We start from the raw sequence: 17,726 nt of genomic DNA on the forward strand, positions 1-17,726 counted from the left end.
TTTAATGCATCAGTGTGTATTTTTTCAAAATAAGGTTAGTCTCCTGTATATCATAGTATAATCACCATCAGAAATTTAACATCAATCCAATATTACCATCTAACTCCACATCTCATTCAAATTTTGCCAGTTGCCCTAGTGATGTCCTTTTATGTGTTGCATTTAGTTGCCATGACTCAATTTGGAACAGCTTCTTAGTTTTCCTTGTTTTATATGACCTTACTTTTTTGAGTACAAGTCAGTCAGTTTGAATTTGTGTTATGTTCCTTCATAATTAAATTCAGTTTATTCATTTTTGACAAGACTGGTACAGAAATGTTGCTGTGCTGTAGTTACTGTGTCACTACATTAGGAAGCATACTACAGTATCAATTTGTGTCATTATTGGAGATGCTCACTTCTCTCAGTTGGTTAATACAATGTCAGTCTGGTTTCTTCAGTGTACAGTTAATAACTTTTTGTGGAAAAATACTTTCAGATTGCTACTACAAAAGAGTGCTTTCCCTTCTGCACTTTTTTATTTTTGAAAATTTATTCACTTATATTAGTGTAGATTCATGGATTCCTATTTTATTCAGCAGATTACAGCCTTTGACTATTATTATTTGGTTTGATGCTTAGATTGTTCCCAACATGGCCAATGGGACCTCTTTCAAGATGGCCCCTGTGTCCTTTGGTCATGTCCCATGCCCTTTTGACATTCTGTGAGCACTTCCTTACTATTTGATAGAACAAGATGTTCCAGGCCGATCTCGGATGATTCTCGTCTAACCCAGGTGTCAGTCATTTCTCCAGGAAGCCCTAGTTCCTTTTAGTGGAGAATAGTATTGAAATGAACACAGGGATACTAGGTATGCTTTTCACCACTTGGATAGGAAATACATACCCATATACACACACAAGCATACATCTCTTTACATTTCTAAAATGTCTATTTCTCTATATTGAATCACCATGACATCACACTAGTTTCTTCAGTTCCCGTTCAATACCACAAGGTTTATTTTTAACTTTCCGTATTTGTAATTCCCTTCTCCAACAGTGTGGAACCTGCTCACATTTTGCTCAGTATATTTACTTATTTGCTTGATTCTCGGTGTATGTAATCAGTCTTTTGGCTGAGCCAGTTTGTTACACTGCACCCTGCCCTCACTCCAACTGGTCACACAGGCCGAGAAAGTTTGGGTTGATGAAGGGGAAGGGAAAGGAAAGGATATCAGCTGGGCATAGTGGCATGTGCCTATAATCCCAGGAGGATTGCTTGAACCCAGGAGTTTGAGTACAGTCTGAGTAATATAACAAGACCCTGTCTCTTAAAAAAAATATATATATATAGGGCTGGGCGTGGTGGTTCACGCCTATAATCCCAGCACTTTGGGAGGCCGAGGGGGCAGATCACGAGGTCAGAAGTTCAAGACCAGCCTGACCAACATGGTGAAACCCCGTCTCTACTAAACATACAAAAATTAGCCGGGTGTGGTGGCACGTGCCTGTAATCCCAGCTACTCAGGAGGCTAAGGCAGCAAAATCTCTTGAACCCAGGAGGTGAAGGTTGCAGTGATCCGAGATCATGCCACTGCACTCTAGCCTGGGCAACAGAACAAGACTCCAACTCAAAAAAAAAAAAAAAGAAAAAAGAAAAAAAAAAAAATATATATATATATGTATATATATATAAAATTTAACTTGTGTACAGAAAGATCTGATGACAGATATTTTAAAACAACTTATTTTTAAGACTTCTTCAAGTCTGAAACTATAGTATGGCTTCTGAGTTTTCATTCTTGTAGATTTTTAAATACTGAATATTAGTACTTAATAATTAAGTTGTTAATGGAATGTTTGACATATTGTCCAGGAAAATTTTAGAATTTGACATATGAATAACTATTGTGCTATCTGTAATTAAAATTAAATATTGTATGGTTTTTTCCTTTAAGTTAGTAGGGCTGTTTGGGAAGAAATGGTGAATGCCTGTTGGTGTGGTCTTCTTGCTGCACTTTCACTCCTTCTTGATGCCAGGTATTAAGTCTTTGTAAGTTTTATATTGAATTGTGTCAGTCAGAAAAACACGTTAAAATGGTTTACTTACATTTGTCCCTAGAATTATTTTCTAATATTAGTTTTTTTATATGTGTGAAACATTATTCTTTTTCTCTCATCCCCCTTCCTCATTCTGTCCTTGCCCTGCCCCAAGCCACCAGAATTGTCGTGATGTTTTAATGGAAAATACAGTCTTAGAATTACAGAATGCCTTTTTCGTTTCAAGACTTACAACTACTTTTGCAATTATGATTATGTTTAATTTCTTTGTTGTTTTTCTTTAGGATTTAAAAATTTACTAATTTCAAAATGCTTGATATTTTAAGCTAAATCTTTATGTTCTTGGTCATTTTCTTCAGTAATAAATACATGTATTATTATTCATTGCTTTTACCTAGTTCAAATTTTTCAGGTTATGTTAATAGATTAAAATTCCTTCTTAAGTATATTGGTATTATTTTGACAACATTTTTGTATAGATTTTCTTAAAACTTCCCTGAAAACTTAATTCCACATCATGCTTTACAATGTAATTAAAAATAAGTTAATCAGATTAAATAAAATACTTTCTTTTCAGCACAGATGAAGCTGCCACTGAGAATATTTTAAAAGCTGAACTGACTATGGCTGCTCTTTGTGGAAGACTGGGCCTTGTAACTTCAAGAGATGCCTTTATAACTGCAATATGCAAAGGTTCCCTGCCTCCCCATTATGCTCTTACTGTATTGAATACCACCACTGCAGCTACACTTTCCAACAAATGTAAGACAGGCTTACTCAAAATTATCTCTATGTAGTGGGATGATATGGTATAGACAGATTATAGACATCTGAGTTTAAGTCTCTGCTTTTTCACATACTGACTCTGTGACCTTGGGGAAATTAATGTCCCTGAGAGCTCTTTAAAAATATGGGTTGGGGGTGGAGGGTGGGGTTGGGATATCCAAAAATCTAGAATCTAAAATATTCCAAAATCTAAAACTTATTGAGCACTAACATGACAAAGGAAATGCTCATTAAATAAATATATAATGTGAATAGGTATATAATGCAAACGTAAGTATTTACAAATATATTATGCAAATAAATGCATCAGTATATATAATATAAATATTCAAAAATCTGAAGAAATCTGAAATCTGAAACAGTTGTGGTCCTAAGCATTTTGGATAAGGGATACTCAACTTGTAATACTGACTTTAAACAATAATTGTGAGAGTAAAGTAAGATAAATCTGGAAGTCCTTTGTAAAGTATGAGATACCGTTGAAATGGTGATTGTTATTTTTTTTTTTAATGGAACTAGTAGAACAGTAATGTTTGCAACCACTTAGGTTAAACTCACATTCGAAAACTTATTTTCTTGTTGAATTCTTTGAAAATACTTGTTTGTTATATGTAATATAAATTTCAGTGTAGTATTTAGGGTTTTTTGTTTATACGTTTTTTAATGAGACAGGGTCTCGCTATATTGCCCAGGCTGATCTCGAACTGGGCTAAAGCAGTCTTGCCTCAGCCTCCCAAGTAGTTGGTATTACAGGCTAATATTCAGTTTTCAAACTGAAAATGTATTGGTCTCTAACTTAAAAAGCATACCAGGGATACATATTTAAAATACTTAATGTGTTCTAGTTTTATATTGCTTATGAAGAAATCTACCAAAGTTATATAATTTTATGTTATATAGAAAGTTACTTAATATTTGCTTAACTTGTCTTGGTTTTTGTACCTCATGAAGTTTTTCTGTGTGTGCGTGTTTTTTTTGAGACAGAGTCTTGCTCTGTCACCCACCCTGGAATGCAGTGACCCAGATCTTGGCTCACTGCAACCATCGCCTCATGAATTCAAGCAATTCTCCTGCCTCAGCCTCCTGAGTAGCTGAGACTACAGAAGTACATCAACATACCTGGCTAATGTTTGTATTTTTAGAAGAGTCAGGGCTTCACTATATCGGCCAGGCTGGTCTTGAACTCCTGACCTCAAGTGATCTATCTGCCTCAGCCTCCCAAAATGACTGGGATTACAGGTGTGAGCCACTGTGCCCAGCCCCTCATGAGTTTTTTAAATGTTTGCATATAGACATTAAGTATTACTGATATTTAAATAAGTGTATGGCTAAACTTTGTTTAATGAAACTTTAAATATAACATTATTTTAAATGCAATATAAAAATATATTTTAATTATTTAGCCTTTCCTTTGTGTTCTAGCATATTCTGTTCAGGGCCAAAGTGTTATGATGATAAGTCCATCAAGTGAATCTCACCAACAAGTTGTGGCAGTGGGTCAGCCTTTAGCAGTCCAGCCTCAAGGGACAGTAATGGTAATGTACTTGTTTTTTTCTTGGTTATCAATTAGCTATTAACAAGGAAATCTGTTGTACCTGTCTTTGTGTTTGCCAAAATGTATCATCACATTTATTTACTTTCTTTTACTAGAACTTCTTTCTTAAAGTAGAAGAAACTAGTTTATGCAATTGACATTATTGTAACCAATATGATAATACAACTTTTAATCAAATGAATTGTTCCTTATAAAACCTTCCAAATCTTTTTCTTAATTTTTTCTTTAAAAAAATCTTTTAATACATTAATGCTACTTTACAAGCTTTTAATTTTTAAGAATATATAACAATTCTTGAAAATGTATCCTTTTTAAAATATAGCTGACTTCCAAAAATATCCAGTGTATGAGGACTTTACTTAACTTGGCGCATTGCCATGGGGCTGTTCTTGGAACATCATGGCAACTTGTCTTGGCAACTCTTCAGGTATGTTATATAGTGTCTGGGCCAGAGATTAGTGTTGTTTTTATATGTAATTGCTAACAGTTAGACTAAGCAACGCCTCTTGATGTTTTGGACAGGCCTAGAAATAGATAGTAAGTATGAAAAAAGTGAAATTAGAAAGGGAAAAAGATGTGACTCATATTGTAGGAAGTGGTGGAATGCTTCTCATAATGGCCTAAGCTCTGCCGCCTATGATATAATTAATTATTTTATGCGAATGTTAATTAGTTATTTTAGTTTTAGGTTTTAAAAACCTACTACAGATTTTAGTTTGGGTTACTAGAAGTTACTACTGATTTTAATTTTAGTTATTAGAATTTTTATACTTTTGTAAACTTCTTTGTTTTGATTTTTTTTTAATTTTACAGCATCTTGTATGGATTCTGGGATTAAAGCCTAGTAGTGGCGGTGCCTTGAAACCTGGGAGAGCTGTAGAAGGACCCAGTACAGTAAGCTCTAGTCTTTCTTACCCAATTAGTGCATCCCAAAGTGTCATATATTACATTTAATTTTATTCTTCTCAGGTTCTAACAACAGCAGTGATGACAGATTTACCAGTGATTTCCAATATACTTTCAAGATTGTTTGAAAGCTCACAGTAAGAGTCAGTTTTTTTAATTGATAAAAACATTGTTATTAGTTATATATTTTAGATCAAGATGTCTTATTTCTTCATTTCCTTTTAAGGTATCTTGATGACGTATCACTGCATCATTTAATAAATGCGCTTTGCTCCTTGTCTCTAGAAGCAATGGATATGGCCTATGGAAATAATAAGGTGTGATATTCTATCTTTCTGTTTTAAATATGATACATTAGTTATATAAGATGTGCATCCATTTTGATCTTAGTGTTTCACTAGTAGGACTAACACTCAGCTTGTATGCTAACCATACTCTGTTGGGTTTTTACCACTTACGGTTATTTGTTGAAGGAGGAGTAAAAAGGACATGATTTGGCTTGCGGGATGTCTAAATATGTCATATGATTTTAGGTTGTGTTCATTTCTCTTATATATTGAACATCTAAAAAATATTTTTATAAAATAATGTAATAGTTTTATAATTTATATAAAATGTTGTGATAATACTTGTAATTACAATTTATGATTGGGGTAATATAAGATTTAAATTAAAGGATGTTTGTCTCAGTTTCCCTTGCCTTCATTGGGATGGAAAGTAAGAAGCTAATCATTTCTTTCTAAAGGCAATGATTCTCCTTATCTTGAAAATTTAAATTTTTATTTGTTCATTGATTAAATGAATAAAACAGTACTTTTGAATATTAACATTCAAGAACATTTCTTTCTGTACTACTAAAAATATCACTTTATGTTATACTTGGAAAGCACAGGAACAGTTGGGTTTATTTATATCTTAGAAATAATTATTTAAAACAAAATGCTTTCCACATTTTAAAATCAATAAATATAGTTTGACTATTTACAAATCAGTGGAAATAGCCCAAAATATGATTAAAAAGCTGTAATTTGTTTAACATCTAACTGTAGCATTCAAAATTGTGTTGTCTGCCTAGTCCTCTTTTTTTGGAGAGGGAGTCTTCCTCTGTTGCCTAGGCTGGAGCTCAGTGGTGCCAACTTGGCTCACTGCAAGCTCCGCCTCCCGGGTTCACGCCATTCTCCTGCCTCAGCCTCCCAAGTAGCTGGGACTACAGGCACCCGCCACCACACCCAGCTCATTTTTTTGTTGTATTTTCAGTAGAGATGGGGTTTCACCATGTTAGCCAGGATGGTCTCGATCTCCTGACCTCGTGATCCGCCCGCCTTGGCCTCCCAAAGTGCTGGGATTAGAGGCGTGAGCTACCGTGCCCAGCCGTCCACCTAGTCCTTTAGTGTAATTCTGTGTACTGTGGCTTGTCATCTTGACTTTTGTGACTCATTTAAAGATTGATAAAAGTCTCATTAGAGCATAGTTTCGTATATTATAGTACATAGCTAGATAATTATATAAACATGCGGGTGTTTGAAAATATGTATTATGGCTGGGCGTGGTGGCTCACGCCTGTAATCCCAGCACTGCAGGAGGCTGAGGTGGGCGGATCACTTGAGGTCAGGAGTTTGAGACCAGTCTGGCCAACATGGTGAAACCCCGTCTCTACTAAAAATACAAAAACTAGCTGGACATGCTCAGTTGAACCCGGGAGACGGAGGTTGCCGTGAGACGAGATCGTGCCACTGCACTCCAGCCTGGTGATGGAGCAAGACTCTGTCTCAAAAAAAAAAAAAAGAAAGAAAGAAAATATGTATTATAGTTTGCTCTAAATCAAGGCAAGAATAATATATAATGAAGTAATTCATTTCTTAATATCTTTAACAATTTTACATATTTGAGATTAATTCTTAACACAAAACTATAGTATTTTTAATAAAGTACCTTAATGAAATCGAAGCAAACTTAATATGGTAATGTTTTCAGAATTTATGTATCTATTCAACAAGCACAGTAGGCTTACTGTGTACATGGCACTCTGCTCAGAGATATTAAGAAATATGAGGTTTCTACTTTCAAAGAGCATATAAACTACTTGGTTCATAGTTAAGTGACAGTTACGATGGTATGAGAGTCTCAATAAATAATATAGATATTAAATGACATGAGACTTATTCTCTTAATTTTTAGTTTCTTGTTACATAAGATGTTATTGGTATATATTTTTATTAAGATGAACTAAGATTAATCAAGATGAACTAGTGTGATTGGAGATGTATATTGAAAGATTGATAGGATTTAGGTAGGAAAGGGCAGTTTAATGTAAATCAAAAGAAAAATATTGTAAGAAATCATTACCTATAAGAAAAAAATAGGAGATATGATGATTGATCGTTTATTTTTAACCTTGAATAGTGCAATTTCAGAGAGTGGTAGGAACAGATATGATTTTTAAGGAAGGCTTGGGAAGAACGATTGTTGAGAAAATGGATACGCTGAGTAAAATGGAGATAATTTCTTTGAAAATGGATTTACATGTCTCCATTTTAGGATTTAATTTTGTAAAGTGAAGTAAATATGGAACAGAAATGAAAACTTTATAAAAATATTCAAGTATAAATTTTAGAAAAGTATTCAACATAAGCCTTATATTTTTAGATGGAGGCTGTACAAAGTTTATTCAGTTGTGTCATCTACAAAAATTATCATAAATGTACAGATATTAAAATTAGTGGGAAAATATCTATAGTATTGAAAAAATACTAAATCATCTAAATCGGCTGTTCCGAGTGAGTTAAATATTCTAGGGATTAAACATGTATATATCAGTGTTCTTTAGGTGTGCCTTTAAAGTGGTTAGCATCTCGTTTTTGATCCTCATTTCAGGAATTTGTGCCAATGTGTTGAGGAAGTAACTTAAGATAAAGCCTGGAGGCCAGGCGTGGTAGCTCACGCCTTTAATCCCAGCACTTTGAGAGGCTGAGGTGGGTGGATCACTTGAGGCTAGGAATTTGTGACCAGCCTGGCCAACATGGGGAACCCCTTCTCTACTAAAAGTACAAAAATTAGCTTGGCATGGTGGTGCACACCTATAATCCCAGCTGTTCTCATGGCTGAGACACAAGAATCACTTGAACCCGGGAGGTAGAGGTTGCTGTGAGCCAAGATTGTGCCATTGCACTCCAGCCTGGGCAACAGAGTGAAACTCTGTCTCGAAAAAATAAAATAAAATAAAATAATAAAAAAATGAAACTTGCAAATTCTTTCTTAGAAGATTATACTTTCATAGTTACATTGACAAGCACAGTATAACAACAACAAAAATATTAAAGCAGCTGTTGTTCACTGTTTACTATATGCCAAGCACTAACTTATTTTATCATTTAAAGCAACTCTGTGAGATTTAGTGGTAATACACCCTTTTTACAGATGAAAATATGAAAAATAGCTTAAGTGACTTGCCTGATGTACATACGTACTTATTGGAAGAGCTTGGATTTGAACCCACGTATGTCTCATTCCAAAGCTCTGTTCTTAAATACTTTGCTGAATTTTGGTGTGCATCAGAAACAGTTATGTAGTTTTTTTAAAAATGCAAATGCAAGGACCACATTCTAGGTTTTTGAATAAGAATCTTCAGGTGTGAGCTTTGGACACCTACACATACTCTTTTACATGATTCCTGAGTATGTCCTAATTAAAATAAGTAAGAGGAAAAAGAGGAATAAAGAAGTAATATTAGGCAACATTGTGGGGCAACTTATATGCCAGGCACTTTCTAATATTAGATAGTTTTCTATATTATTATTATCTTCATTTTTTAGGTTTAAAAAATAAAAACATTCAGAAGAGGTACATAGGTTACCCACGGTTACGTAGCTATTAAGTAGTAGAGTTGAGATGAGATCCCAGTTAAAACCTCATAGACATCATCTTAACTACTAGACCATACTCTCCCTAGAATCATGATTTTTTCTACCACCAAAACTTTTAGGGTGCCTGCCACATTAGCACATGCAGGAAGGGTCAACCTGACCATATTTTCTTAAAACCCCAGTACACTTGGTTCACTGGCTTCTGCTAGAAAGGAAGATATTATCACACATTTCCCTGTTAGATTTTTATCAGCACTGTAAAAATGTTAAGAATATAGATTCATAAAAAATCTTTTTCTTTAAAAATTATTCTCCTAATTGGCTTTTTTATTCAGTTATCTTGTCTTTTTTCTAATACAATGTCTCTGATTGAAATACCACAGCCATCCACCCAAAAATACTCATGGCTTTCATCAGCTGAATTTGCATTTAAACATGTTTATCACCTTCATTAATATTGGATTAGAGATAACTGCCCTTTGATCTTTTCTGAAATCATTCTTGTGACACATGGACCAAGTGCTCTAATTTAGCCATGTATAATGTACCCTGGTTCCCTTTCTGATTATTGATATGTCAGGGACTATAGAAAACTGTTTTGTCTTCGTGTCCTCTCCTGTTCTGGACTGACAGCCCTGATCTCTGCTATACTCTTGATTTCATTTTCCTTTTCTTTTATCTCTGTTGTCTCTTTTTCCCTACTTCTTGACATTCACACATAAAACCTGGTCATTTTAAGACTGCTGATAAGAATCCTTCTTTCCTTCTGGTCGGAAGACTAGCCATTCTATGTAATCTAGTATAATTTTTGGATTTTCATCCCTTCCCTATTAAAGCATTCTTTTCCTAACCAAATTTTCTAATTAGGAGCTATTTTGGATACTTAAGGTTGGAAGGAAGGCTTGTCTTTGATAACTGAGGCTTTGTTATATTTATTGTTAACTTTATACTAACCACTCATTTTAATTTCAGTCATGCTTTTCAGAGTATTCTTAGTTTTATTCATAGTCTAATTGCTCAGAATTCTCTTTATACTATCAAAATACAATGTATTTTCTCCTTAGGAACCATCTCTTTTTGCTGTTGCCAAATTGTTGGAAACTGGTTTAGTTAATATGCACCGAATAGAAATTCTGTGGAGACCTCTGACTGGCCACCTACTTGAGGTAAATTCTCTTTCTTAAGTACATTTAATTTTTTAATAAACATTTGCACACTGAACTAATGATTCTAGATAGCCATTTGAAAAATCAGCATTTACTTTTTTCCCCCTTTCCTGACCGTGTACATACTTATGTTTGTACGTTTTATCAAGGACTAAAGTTGTTTTGTAATTTATTTGATGAAGGAATTGGTTGCTTTTATTGGCTGAAAATGGTGACATTTTAAAGTGAGAAATATCTGTGAAATCAGCTGTTAGCTTGAGACCCCTTTCTTTTATTATACAGTCTCTTGATCCACCTCAGTTTCAGGTAGTTCTGAAACTTCAAGGCAGTTGAGGCATACAGTTAATAGTAAACAGCACTCATTTATAGCCTTTGCTATCATCATGAGATAGCTTTTTTTTTTTTTTTTTTCCTTTTTGGCATGGAGTCTAACTCCATCACCCAGGCTGGAGTGCAGTGGTGAGATCTCACTGCAACCTCTGCCTCCCAGGTTCAAGCAATTCTCCTGCCTCAGCCTCCCGAGTAGCTGGGATTACAGGCACGCACCACCACACCTGGCTTATTTTTGTATTTTCGGTAGAGACAGGATTTAACCATATTAGCCAGGCTGGTCTTGGAACTCCTGACCTCAGGTGATCCACCCGCCTTGGTCTCCCAAAGTGCCTCGATTACAGGCATGAGCCAATGCGCCTAGCCTTGATTATGAGAGAGCTTTCTGCGAAGGGAAAAACCTGTTTGTTAACACTAACTATAGATAGTCCTGCAGAATTTTACCTGGATTTACATTGTCTTACATTCAGACTGAGGTAATTCTTAATAAATAGTTCCTGCTTAAAAACAAGCTACTTCTGCCAGTACATGTGTTTACGTACAGTTTAGGTTTAGGTTACCATAGTTCTTTTGTGTTATTTCGAAACCTAGGAAAGATATTATTCTTAGTAAGAAAAACAGGCTGGCTGCAGTAGCTCACAACTATAATCCCAGCACTTTGGGAGGCTGAGGTGGGAGGATTGCTTAAGCCCAGGAGTTCAAGACTGGCCTGGGCAACACAGGGAGACACCATTTCTACAAAAAATTTAAAAACTTATCTGGGCTTGGTGGTATATGCTTATGGTTCTAACTACTTGGGAGGCTGAATGGAGAGAATTCCTTGAACCCAGAAAGTTGATGCCGCAGTGAGCTGTGATTGCGCCACTGCGTTCTAGGCTGGGTAACAAAGTGAGAGACCGTGTCTCAAAAATAATAATAATAAATAAGAAAAACAGATGTACATGAGCTTTCCCCCCATTTTATTGGAATTACTTTTATGAATGATTAAAGGCTATATGCAGATGACTTCTTTAATGGATGGTCTCATCAAAGGGCAACTCTGTGACATATTATTTGATTAATGAGGGTAAACTTAATTAAGAACCTTGGTATTAGCTTGCTTCTTTTGTTTACCCTGATATATAATTTACTGCTATGAAATCCTTTCTTTTCTGTGAATTGTTTTAGTTTCATCTTTTTTCTTCTGTCTCTCTATTGCTTGCTCTTGCCCTTATTCAGAAGGTAAGCTAACTTACATTTTGGGTGTAATTTTTCTTCCAACTCTTATTGAACATTTGATATAACTTTTAAAATGTAAAATTGATGTGTGATTCATAGCTTAAGTATACAAATTAAACTTAATTTTATATACCTTCAGGTCTGCCAGCATCCAAACTCTCGAATGAGAGAATGGGGAGCAGAAGCTTTAACTTCCCTTATTAAAGCAGGATTAACATTTAACCATGATCCTCCACTCTCACAAAACCAGGTAATAAAAACCTTACTTTTTAAAAAGAATACTCAATATAAAATTATCCTCTTCCACATGTGATTTTTTTCTTAATTTATCAAGTAGATCATATTCTAAGAGTAGGGTTTTTAACTTAATATTCTATTTTATTTGTGGACCCTGAAACTTTTACAAAAGATAAGAGATTTTTAGGGCTGTTTTCATAAAAAATTTTAAACATCTTGTGAATGACACTAAACTAAATTAAATTACCTGGAATTGGTCTCACAGTCATAAGTTTTCCTCTCCATGCAGTGCTAAAGTGTTGTTTTGGAGCCTCTTTTGCTTTGGTCTTTACCTGTCTCTGGATTTTTTTTTTTCTTCTCCCTACCCTTACATAGAGAGAAAATAAGTGGCAGAGGAAACAAGCACAATGAAATAGACTTTTATTTTAAAATAATTTTAAATTATTTTTTACTTCCACAGTTTACTTTTATCATGAATTCTTTGTCCTGACTCTCTTTATTATTTGTACCCACTTTTTAAAAAGTCTACCAAAGTTTTATTGTTTCAGGACTGAGTAGGAATGAGGTATTTATTTATTTTTTAACTTTTTAAATAAAAATATGGAGTACATCACGAATTTGCATGTCATCCTTGCACGGGGTCTGTGCTAATCTCTGTATCATTTCAATTTTAGTATATGTACTACCGAAGCAAGCACAGAATGAGGCATTTAATAACCATTCCAATTGCCCTCATCACCTTATTGTATTGTAATTGTATTCCAGAAATTGAGCTAACACATAATTATTGAATATACCTCCTGGAATAAGATGATGAACAAGACAGAAAAGATATTATTTCATATGTTCTGCTGCAACAATTTGAATTTCTTTTGAAAAAATAACACCCTTTTCCATTTATTTTGATATCCTCAACGTCCAGCTTAATACCTAGTACACAGTGAAAGATTAGAAATGTTTATTCAGTGAATGAACCAAATAAAAGAATCCCCTAGAGAGAAGAAAGTTAAGAATGAAGGGTTTTCAGATGCTGAAAGGGATAGACAGAGGGCTTTTTTTAACTAACAAATTTCGTGGTTTTATGTCATCTTTGTTCATTCCTGCTATATTTATTCATTTTTTATAAGTATTATAGCTTCTATTACTATATCACACTTGAGAATTTTACATTTAAATACATATGATATACATTAATAAAGTAAATGAAAGGTCATTTTAGAAATTGGGAATTGATTCCCTCTCTCCAAATATAGATGGAGATATATTTCCTTTAGTCACATTTATTTCTATTATTTATGGGGTCTATAATTAGTATCTTTTAAAGTAAGATAACTTCCCATTTACCTAAAATCTAACTTCTTGAAAGTTGATTTTTTCTCTTATTTGAAAATATAGATTTGCCTTTAATAATTACTGTTAGATAAATGATATTTGATGTTTATTTTAGTAGAAAAATTCCAAACGGGCATGGTGGCTCACACCTGTTAATCCCAGCACCTTGGGAGGCCAAGGTGTGTAGATCACCTGAGGTCAGGAGTTCAAGACCAGGCTGGCCAACATGGTGAAACCCTGTCTCTACTAAAAATACAAAAATTAGCTGGGCATGGTGGTGCGTCCCTGTAATCCCAGCTACTCAGGAGGCTGACGCAGGAGGATCACTTGAACCAAGGAGGCTGAAGTTGCAGTGAGCCAAGATTGCGCCACTGCGCTCCAGCCTCCTGGGTGACAGAACGAGACTCCATTTCAAAAAAAAATGAATAAAACATAAAAATTTCTATTTCCCATAGTAGTCTGAATGGAGATGAATTTAAACTTAAAAAGCAACAGCAAAGCCTTCTTGTCTTTTTGGACTTCTCTTCCTAATTAGTTTCTTGCCCCCTTTTCAGAGGCTGCAGTTGCTTTTATTGAACCCGTTAAAGGAGATGTCCAATATTAATCATCCAGATATTCGACTCAAGCAGTTAGAATGTGTGTTGCAGATTCTGCAGAGTCAGGGAGACAGTCTTGGGCCTGGATGGCCATTAGTGCTTGGAGTCATGGGAGCAATCAGAAATGATCAAGGGTAAGTATTTAAAATTATTTAAGAAAAAATATGTATGAAAAATAAAATATAAATAAAAATTAACATCAAAAAGTGATAGAGGTGGAAAAGGACTCCATCCTAAAATCTTGAAATAATGGTTATTTTTTTTCATGTATGCGCTTCCTGCTTAAAGCTAAGCTCTATAATAGTTTTTCTTAACTCTATCCCTAAGTGGCTACAGGCAATTTTTAGGGATCACCTTTGGTTTGGAAAGATGGAAAAAATTGCTCTTTATTTGACATTCATGCAAGAATACAAGATTCTTACTTATAAGATACATGAAACAATCTAACAAATTTTATAACACATCTAAAGATTGAGTTGTTGTGTTTTCTTAAAATAAATAAATTATTTGATAAGATGTGAAATAGCATTTAGGGCTTGACCTCCCTATGTATATTAGGCAGTCAGAAATTGCTTTAAAGTAACTTTTTCACTACTTTTAAATTTATTAAACATTTATTCTATACGTAGTGTATTTCAGATACTATGCGTGACAGTTATTCTGATTACACAGGTAAATAGCTTCCGCCCTAGACACAGAATCCTAGTGAGAAAGTATAGTTATATACTGCCTAACATTTCAGTTAACAACAGACCACATATATGATGGAGGTCCCATAAGATTTTAATACTCTGTTTTTACTGTACCTTTTCTATGTTTAGATATGTTTCAGTACATAAATACTTATATTGTGTTACAGTTGCTTACAATATTCAGGACAGTAGCAAGCTGTACAGGTTTGTAGCCCAGGAGCAATAAGCTGTACTATATAGCCCAGGTGTGTAGTAGGTTGTATCATCTAGGTTTGTGTCAGTACACTCTGTGATGTTCATACAGCGACAGAATCGCCTAATGACACATTTCTCAGAACATATCCTCGTCAGTAAGCAATACGTGACTGTAGTTTGTTATGCCACAAAAGAAGAAACCTTCAGCAGGAGGAGGACAGAGCCAAAATTATGAAGGAGATCTTATATACTTATATCAATGATTTGAATTTATCCAGAATACATTTGGGAGACATTTTGGGATTTTAAATAGAGGAATGACATAATCACATGAATTTGATAGATATCACTGTGACAGTAGAATGGAAGGGAAGGTGGGAAATGAGAATGCCTACAAGTGCTCACTAGAAAAAAGAGATGGATTTGAGCTTCTTAACAGATTGACTGTAGAGGGGCATAGGGGAAAATAGCAATCAGGAATGACTTCTAGATTTCTGACTTAGGCAGTTTAGTGGGGAATGGTAGTATCATTAACTAAATAGGGAATACACAAGGAAGAGCAAATTTGGAGGGGACATATGGATTGTTTAACTTTTGGGGCAGGAGATTGCAGTGGAGGGATTCAGCAGACAGACATTGGATAGATTTTTTCTGTAATTCTACAGTAACACAATGTCTTGTTTTGATGACTGGTTCAGAAGTTACAGATGACCAAGATGCTTGAGAATATTACGGAACGTTAATTTTATAGTAATAAAATTCTTTAAATACTACAAAATACTGAGATGATTAAATTGAAAAGAGATCAGCTTAAATCAAGCTTAAGTGTCTTCTCCCAACCTGTAATGTGTTGTGTTGTAGTAATGATATAATGAATTAATGGGTATAAAACACTTAGAAAGTATGTGACATACTAAACACTCAGAGTATTAGCAATTTTACTTATCATTTTATTATTATTATTATTTACCACCAGGATTTTTCTCCAAAATGAAATACTTCTTATTATATTTATTTGAAATTCAAAATTGACTCTTTTCTCACAGACTGGATGTGGATTTTTATATTTCTTTGAATATTTAAATAAGATGTAGTATGGATATAAAAGAATGAGGAACTCTTTTTCAGTAAATTGTGTGTATTTACATGTACTGGGCACTGTACAAGATATCAGGGATACAGTGAGGAGAAAAATAACTGTAACTAACTTCCCATTGTCATTTATTGTCTAAGTTTTCTTTGGTTAGTTGCTATGAAATACAAATAGAAGTAATATGATATTAATACTTTATTTTTTAATTTGTTTTTATTTCTTATTGCCTGTAAACTTCTTTCTTTGTTAATTTGTTTAAGTAAGCATATCTTTTTTACATTTATGTAAATGTTAAAATACTTTTTGATCGATATTAGGAGTTTCTTGTTTAAATTCTAAAATAAAATTGTACTTCAAATTATTGTAAGATATGTATTTTTACACATTTCTTTTAAATGCATAAGTAAGACTGGGTGTGGTAGCTCGTGCCTATAATTGTAGCACTTTGGGAGGCTAAGGCAGGAGGATCTCTTGATCCCAGGAAATTGAGACCAGCCAAGGCAACATAGTGGGACCCTGTCTCCACCAAAAAAAAAAAAAAGAGGCATGGGGTGTGCACCTGTAGTCCCAGCTACTGGGGAAGCTGAGGTGGGAGGATCACGTGATCCGGGGAGGTTGAGAGTGAGGCATGATCGCACCCCTGGACTCCAACCTGAGTGACAGAGTGAGACCCTGTCTCAAAAATAAATAAATAAATAAAATAAGTGCATCTGTATACATTTCGCTTTCAGAGAATCCTTGATACGAACTGCATTCCAGTGTCTTCAGTTGGTTGTGACAGATTTTCTACCAACAATGCCTTGTACTTGCCTGCAAATAGTTGTAGATGTTGCAGGTAGCTTTGGTCTCCATAACCAAGAACTCAATATTAGTTTAACTTCAATAGGTTTATTGGTAAGTATCATTGTCCTTAGAATATAATATAATTTAGAAATCATTGTTATTCAGTTGAGAGCGAATGCTAAGCAAATATACTTTTAGCTCTTTGTGAATTGTTTATATGGCTTTTAAATTTCAAACTTACGTCTGTGTGAAGGATTAAATAACATCACTTAAATATTAATAACAAAATGTTTGAAATAATTTTCATACATTGAGCTGAAGTTTGGATTTTACAGGGTTTGTCATGAAAGGGTTTAGTAAACAATAGTACACACAAGGGAAATCTTCAGTTGACTTTTATGTGAACCAATTACCTTAGCCTCTGACAAGAAAATCAACTTGTACTTTGAAGCCTTGAAGCCAAGCATTGACTTTTTATCTTTAGCCATGAAAGTCCTACATGACGTCTTCAAGTAGAAGGCTGTTTCAGGCTGGGCAGGGTAGCTGATGTCTGTAATCCCAGCACTTTAGGAGGCTGAGGTGGGAGGATTGCTGAGGCCAGGAGTTTGAGACCAGCCAGGGCAATAAAATGAGACCTCCGTCTCTACTAAAAATTAGCTGTGTGTGGTGGTGCATATCTGTAGTCTCAGCTACATGGGAGGCTGGGATAGGAGGATCGCTGGAGCCCAGTGATTGGAAACTGCAGTGAGCTATGAACACACCACTGCACTCCAGCCTTGGCGACAGACCCAGACCTTGTCTCTGTAAAAAATAAAAATAAAAATAAAAAGACTGTTTTGTCTATATTGAAAATCTGTTGGTCAGTGTAGCCACCTTCATCAGTGATCTTAGCTAGATCTAGATAACTTGCTACAGCTTCTACATCAGCACT

General features: G+C 34.7%; 1 protein-coding gene and 1 non-coding gene across 11 annotated transcripts in view; one reads left to right on the forward strand and one right to left on the reverse strand.

Annotated features, from left to right (window-relative positions):
- MON2 (MON2 homolog, regulator of endosome-to-Golgi trafficking) overlaps positions 1-17,726 on the forward strand; it is a 132,009-nt gene that overhangs the window by 66,159 nt on the left and 48,124 nt on the right. For 9 of the 10 annotated variants that reach the window (XR_012420431.1, XM_065524517.2, XM_065524519.2 and 6 more), the window contains 11 exons: positions 1,941-2,022; positions 2,621-2,805; positions 4,252-4,364; positions 4,707-4,811; positions 5,198-5,278; positions 5,354-5,427; positions 5,517-5,607; positions 10,218-10,319; positions 12,007-12,117; positions 13,991-14,166; positions 16,744-16,906. Coding sequence is in view for 9 of the 10 variants with exons in the window: in XM_065524517.2 (XP_065380589.1) it covers positions 1,941-2,022; positions 2,621-2,805; positions 4,252-4,364; positions 4,707-4,811; positions 5,198-5,278; positions 5,354-5,427; positions 5,517-5,607; positions 10,218-10,319; positions 12,007-12,117; positions 13,991-14,166; positions 16,744-16,906 (1,283 nt within the window). In the remaining variant the exon portion in view is untranslated. The remainder of the gene's footprint in view (positions 1-1,940; positions 2,023-2,620; positions 2,806-4,251; positions 4,365-4,706; positions 4,812-5,197; positions 5,279-5,353; positions 5,428-5,516; positions 5,608-10,217; positions 10,320-12,006; positions 12,118-13,990; positions 14,167-16,743; positions 16,907-17,726) is intronic. The other variant, XM_074007330.1, reaches the window with a different exon arrangement.
- Positions 12,699-12,802, reverse strand: LOC123567722 (U6 spliceosomal RNA). Its single transcript, XR_006690829.2, has one exon. It is a non-coding gene; the product is annotated as a U6 spliceosomal RNA (small nuclear RNA).

This window comes from Macaca fascicularis, chromosome 11 (genome assembly GCF_037993035.2).
Source record: "Macaca fascicularis isolate 582-1 chromosome 11, T2T-MFA8v1.1".
Lineage (NCBI taxonomy): Eukaryota > Metazoa > Chordata > Mammalia > Primates > Cercopithecidae > Macaca > Macaca fascicularis.